This window comes from Marmota marmota, unplaced genomic scaffold (assembly GCF_001458135.2).
Source record: "Marmota marmota marmota unplaced genomic scaffold, marMar, whole genome shotgun sequence".
Lineage (NCBI taxonomy): Eukaryota > Metazoa > Chordata > Mammalia > Rodentia > Sciuridae > Marmota > Marmota marmota.
Window position 1 is genome coordinate 48,197,296 of NW_026000005.1, and position 6,791 is coordinate 48,204,086.

At 44.7% G+C, this 6,791-nt stretch overlaps 1 protein-coding gene across 7 annotated transcripts in view; it reads left to right on the top strand.

The window, feature by feature from the left end:
- Positions 1-6,791, top strand: part of LOC107138814 (UDP-glucuronosyltransferase 1-2) — a 107,436-nt gene that overhangs the window by 90,429 nt on the left and 10,216 nt on the right. Inside the window, exon 1 of one of the 7 annotated variants that reach the window (XM_015481597.2) lies at positions 4,369-5,259. The exons of the other annotated variants lie outside the window; for them this stretch is intronic. Within the exon in view, the coding sequence (XP_015337083.1) occupies positions 4,396-5,259 (864 nt within the window). The 5' untranslated portion in view covers positions 4,369-4,395. Of the gene's footprint in view, positions 1-4,368; positions 5,260-6,791 lie in introns of those variants that run through there. 7 annotated transcript variants of the gene reach the window in all.

The window sequence follows — 6,791 nt, forward strand, 5'->3', positions numbered from 1 at the left end:
AGGTGCTCTGTGACGCCCCACCCCCGGGCGCGGAGGCCCCGCCCACCGCCCCGCCCCCTCGGACCTGCCCTTGGGGTGCGAATAGACCAGGAGAGTGACCCTCCGTGGAGAGAGAGGGGCGAGCCCTGGCCGCTCCGGAGATACCCTTTAACACTCCTCTGTGCGTCGAGCCCTCTGCCTCAGCAGGGGGAGGGCCGTGAGGGAAAGGGTAGGTTGGTGGACCCTGGGTGGGGCAGTCATGTGACTGCGTCGGACTGCTGTCCTCAGGACCCGTTGCTTTACTGTGACCGTGTTGTATCTAACATGTATAAGAAATTAAAACTGAGAATTAAAAGATGTATTCATTAGGACCCTTGGCACGCTGGCGTAAATCCCATTCATATGAGAAAATAGCTGTTTTTTCAAACAAAATAATCCCGTGAGAAGAGTGGCATCGTTTTACATTTTTCACATCTCGTTTTATTATCTGACTTAATAGAGAGTTGTATTCTCGTGTCTTCTTCTGCATTCAGTCTGTTTTGATGTCAGGCAATGGGAAACCTTTAATTATCTACCCTGTATGCTTGTAAAAGAGTGAAAAAATCAGCATTGTTGTCAGAGCAACTTTTTTTTTTTTTTTGGGTGGAGAATGGAGGGTGTCTTGCCAAGTTGCTCAGACTGGTCTGGACCTCCTGCCTCAGCCTCTGGAGTAGTTGGGATTACAGGTGTATGCTACAGGCCCCTCTAGGAAATAGTTTTGACTTTGTAAAATTCCCCTTAAAAGTTCTTGGGGGATCCCCAAGGATCCCCAGCCCATACTTTGAGAATCACTGGTCTAGTAAATCAAGATCTGTATAATCTTGTGCTGTCTTTATAGTACTGGGGTAAACTTGGGATGCAGAGATTAGTTCCACTGAAACTACTGGATCATGATGGTTTTCTTTTTGACATTTCTTGATATCTGAGTTCTCTCCATTTTCTCCCTGTTCTCTTTTTTGGGCACAACATTCCTGCTTTGATTAGTTGTGAAGCAATACATCAATAAAGGCTATTTGGTTCTAAGGGGAAAATGATTAACCAATGAACTTTCTAAGATTTCAACATGAAGGATAATGAGTGGAACTGGGTGCATTATCTCTCCAGAACAAATTGCCAACTTTATATCACATTGAGTAACACAACTTGAATTCCTGGACTTGGCACTTAGTAATCACACAATAAACATTAGTAGGCAACTGTTCAGGAGTGAAGTCCAGTATGAACAAAGCAACTTGGGAAAGTACAAAATAGGTTTTGGGAAGGGCAAATGATCCAGGATGGCAGGAGAGCACACAGCAGAGGGAAGAATCAAGCAGAAGAGCTAGAGAGGAGGAATGTGCTTAGGCAGATGGTCTGGGTTCATTCTAGGATGTCCTGAGGGAAAGACTGTAGAGTATGAATGTTCTTGTGGGTCTTAGGAAGCTGTTGAGCAAGGTGCCAGCAGTGGTGGGTGGTGGGGCAGGGCAGGGAGTGGCTGATGCTGTGAGTCACACTCAACAACTAATGGTTGAAGGGACTGGAGCCTGAGGCTGCTCCCAGGGGAGCTAGCAGAGGGGGCTGAGAGGTGGTGAGAGAATCACCCATATTCAGCACCTGCCTGCTTTTGGATGTGGGGCCTAGAGCAAAGGGAGAGAGAAGTTGAGCTACACAGAACTTATACTGAGTGCATACTGTCTAAAAGACTGTGGATGGGTGCCTGGGTGAGACAGTGATTCCTAAATTGAAATCTTGCCTGTAAGGAATGTAGATACTTATGTACAGTCTAATAGCAAGGACAGATCTACAAACTGGTGAACAAGAAAGGCAGAATAGAACAGAATGCTGCAGAGGTTTGAAGAAGACAGATTTTTTTCTCATGGAGGGTCCTATAGATGATCTGCAGGACAATGGATATGTTTATGTTGTTCCTTTAGTAATAAATCCCTCCATTCTGGTCATATTAAAGGAATTCAGAGTGCCCCAAATGGTGGGATTATTAACTTCTAGCTTCAGTTTAAAAAGAAAACACTTCCTTGTGGGTTCCAGGAAAACTTTACATGAACACCTCACTCTTCAATAGCCCCCAGGGAAAGAAAATGTTACTGTCCTGTTTTTCTTCCGTGGCCACCAGAGCACATCTCACTCTGCCCTCCAGCTCTCTGGTTGTAAATTTGTCTCTGCTTGCTGGTCCCCTCCTCACAGGCAGAGTTATTTCTACATTGGTTTTCTGGCTGTCCTCTGGGCAGAATGCCTGGCACACAGTAGTGCTCACATGTTCCATAAATATTCAGTGAATTGGCAATGGGATTTAAGTGTCAGGTTTGCTCAGGTGCCAGGCAGAAGTTTTTTTGGGTCACTCAGCCATGGTTCTTAGAGTGGTCATGATGAATGAGGATTGCTTGCCATAAAGATTAGGATACATATTTGCTGATCAGGGAGAGTTGTAGTCTCAAACCTAAAAAAACCCCCACGATCTAGAGGTGTAGCTCAGTAGAGCACTTGTAAAGCCTGCATGAGACCTGGGGTTGTCCCAGTACTGCATTAAAAAAAAAAGAGGCCAAGGCTCTGCATGATTCAGAAAAGTCATAAAATCATTACAGTGGCAACTGTGTGCCCCTTTGCTCCATGTTATCTGTAGATGAACTCATAACATTGGGACTTTGGAAGAATTATCGCTCTTAAAGTTGAGCTTGGACTGCAGGGTTCATGATTACAGATAAGGACATAACACATAATGAAAACACTGCTACGTCTTTTCTGCTCACCCAGAATTAAGAGTGCTGGGGGGCAGAGAGAAGCTGCTGGGGCCCTCGTGTGCAGTTGTGTGCATCCCCATGGGAGATGGGGGATCTGTTAAGGAAGGATGGTGGCTTATAGAAAAGGGACCCTAAGTACCAGGAGGAGGGGTCCCTGTTACTGTGTCCCTTGGGACACCAATTTAAAGTTGGCAGTTTCTCTATGACCTTCTTAGCACATCCCCAAGTATGGCTGGCAGTGATGTCCATGGTAGAAATGTTGGTATCTGTTTTCATCCAGGTCTTGTAGAGAAGAGCCACTGATCCCCACCCCCCAAAAGATTGCAGGGCTCAGTGATGCCTGAAAGAATGGTTAGCCCATTCTTTGGGAGGGGCATTTTTGTTCAGCAACCACTATAAGCTCACTCCCGACCTTTGCCTGGTCTCCTAGGACACCAGCTGGTGCTGTATGAACACTGTTCTTGGCCTTAAAGTTCTTCCACCTGCCTTTATTTCTCTCAATTTGATTGGGTAATGACCTAGGATCACAGCTTTTCTTCCAGCTTCTAATGCTTGTAAATTTCAATCCAGGGCTTGGCCATCATTATCTGGGAGCTGTTAGGGGCCAAAAGATCAGTGACTTGGAGCACAGACCCCCAGGGCCTGGGTCTTAGCCCTACCACTTATATATGCAGGACTCTGGCAAATCGCTTTGCTTCTCTTAGCCCCAGTATCTTTGTAAAGTGAGAAAAATGCTGTCTGCCTCTACAGGACAGTTCTAAGGGATTGCATAAAGTGTGTTATGGGGCACTTAACAGTGCTTGGCACATAGGGCACACAGTACAGAGTTTTATTATTGTTTTGTTCACCTGTCCCCTTTGCCTTTAATGCAGTTGTTGGAGTTTACCCTGGACCTTTGGTAAGAATACAATTGAACTTGCTTTACTTTGCTTATCTATTTTGATTTTCTATTTGTCAAATGTCCCCTGACTGTCTCTCTGAGTGAGTACAAGTCTGTCTTTGGAGAAGCCTTCTGTGCATACCCTCTCTAGTGGATTTCCCTTCCCAGTTGCTCTCTACCCTAGCATGACCCCCTCCCTTGATCCACATCATTAATTTCTTTCTAGGACATTTCACAGCCTCCAAGGTCCCTGTTTATCAGTTTAGATCGTGAGTCTGTTCATCTTGATGGAGCTTAAAAATGAAAAGCTAATAAAAGTGGTCAGGCAGAGCCCCAAGGGAGCAGTGGAGAAGGGCATTCTTAAAGTCTCCATGGGCCAAAGGTGGTTTGGGTGTTGCATTCCAAGAAACTTTCTCTTTCTGTAATGGAAGTCTACTTTGTTATGTAGTGGGCCTTTTTCTTCTGGTTACATGTTCTTGATCCATGAAAATAATAATTTAATGGATGCAGAGGTGCTGGAGATATTTTTCTTTCTGTGCACACTCAAGAATGTAATTAGAGGAAGGATTCCGGCCAGCTCAACTGTTGCTGCCTGTTAAGAAACCCTGTTAAGTAAAGCTCCACCCTCATCTCTGACAGCAAGCTTCCTGCTGACTTTGGAGAAGGAGGGCTTTAGTCATGTGACACTATCAAACATTAACTTGGTGTATAGATTGGCTACATGTGAGGTGTACTGCAGGCAGCAGAAGAGGTGGAGGCACCATGGCTGTAGTGTCCCAGGGCCCATGCACACTTCTCTTGGGCTTACTACTGTGTGTGCTCAACCCTTCTATATCCCATGCGGAGAAACTGTTGATAATCCCAGTAGATGGCAGTCACTGGCTGAGCATGGTCGGGGTCATCCAGCAGCTGCAGAAGAGAGGACATGAAATGGTGGTCATAACACCTGAAGCATCAATTCATATAAAAGAAGCATCATTTTATTCCTTGAAGAAGTATCCTGTACCATTCCAAAAGGAGGACGTAGAAACCTCTTTTGCCGAACTTGGGTTTTATGCTTTTGAGAATGTGCCTTTCCTGCAGGGCGTGGCCAAAATGTATGAGAAAGCCCAAAAGGACTCTGCCGTGCTTCTGTCTGGCTGCTCCCACCTACTACACAACAAGGAGTTCATGGCCTCCCTGGTGGAGAGCGACTTCGATGCTGTGCTGACAGACCCTTTCCTGCCTTGTGGTTCCATCGTGGCCCAGTACCTAGATCTGCCAGCTGTGAACTTCTTGAATGCACTGCCTTGCGGCCTAGACTTAAAAGCTACCCAGTGCCCCAGCCCACTGTCCTATGTGCCCAGGGCTCTGTCTTCAAACTCAGATCACATGACCTTTCTGCAGCGAGTGAAGAACATGCTCATTGCCTTGTTGGAGAACTTTCTGTGCAGTATGGTTTATTCCCCTTACGCAGCACTCGCTTCACAAGTCCTTCAGAGAGACCTGACTCTGCAGGACCTTCTGAGCTCAGCCTCAGTCTGGCTGATGAGAAAGGACTTTGTGAAGGATTACCCCATGCCCATCATGCCCAATATGGTTTTTGTTGGTGGGATCAACTGCCTTCACACAAAGCCAATCTCCCAGGTGTGTATTTGAGGGGAACTTTACCTGCCCATATTATCACAAGTACTTTGGATGAAGGAACTTTTCTTAGATATATACAGGGAAAACATGATGAGGTAGTTTTAAATGTCCTCTTTTGTCAAATTCTGTCCTGCGTGTCTTCTAGACATCAGTGTTTCTGTCTTTGGTATAATCTTCTGAGTTATTCTTTATATCTAATAAGAGTTTAAGAAAGCATGCTTTAGGCATTTTATTCTGGGCATTTCAGTGGGTAGTTGTCAATTTAATGCAGTAAGTATTAAATGCCATAAACACAGAGTGCTGGGTTTGGGGCACCTTGCACTTTGCCCTTGATCAGGTAACAGACTTGAAGTTTAATCTGATCAATAGTTCTTTGGCATTTATAGATCCTGGCAAGGGGACTTCCAGATTCTGGGTGTGCTAACAGGAATCTGGATCCTGTGACCTCTCTTTTAATAAGTTAGTTACCAATTGGGTTCTGCCATTGGGCAGAAAGGTCATGAATCTCATTCTGCAGTGTGGAGGGAGAGCTGATGACCCCTGGAAGATCTTGCTCTAAATGTCTGACATCCTATGGCCTGTGTGGATGAGGACAAATGTGGGTGGATGAGGTGGCCTACTTGAGAAAGAATGAGTATTACTGACTTCCTAAAAGTGAGATGATAAAATCTAACAGGATAGAAAACCATTAATGATTCTCTTTCAGATAGAGGAAAATGAATAGGTGAAATATCACCAAACCAATTGGTACATCTCAGATAGGAAAAAAATCTAGTCAGCCTGCCCAAATTATAGAGGCATGAAAGAGAAATATTTTTGCTATCACTGAAAGATCCCAGAGAAAGCAATGGCATTTCACATTCACTTTGAAATTTAAAACTTTGGTGACAGCATGCATACTGGAAATTCCAATCAGAATGAGAAGACTTGTTTATAAATCTTCGGATCTTCCCCCACCACACCAGCCTTGTCTATTCCTGGGACAGTCCGTCTTTCCGGCTCAGGATCCTTGGTACACTGCCCCTCTCAGTGGGGCGCTACCCTCTGAATTTGTCACATCTGTCTGCTCGTCTTTGAGATCAGCTTCAGTGTCACCTCCTTGGAGTTGGCCCTCTCCAGCAGCATTCTGTGCAGCTTCCTTCAGAGTCCATCAGACACGCTGTCGTTTCACTTAGGGGTTTGCCACCGTCTCCTCCATGTCCTAGCCATGTGAAGGCACGTGAGACTTTGTGTCCATCACCTGCTGCCACGTGCATCCCTAACATCTGGCAAATGGTCTATATGTGCTTGCTATGCCTGGAACATCAGTTCCTAAGACTAATGTACAGTGGGTGCTCGCAGAATATTTGGCAAATGAATGAATGAAAAAACAGGTACAAATTAGAACTAGTTTCTGGATAGGTAGCAATCCTCAATATTTCTTCATATTCCTATGATTACATAAAGATATCTATAATTGTATACGTGCATATACATAATATTATATATATATATATATATATATATATATATATATATATATATATATATAT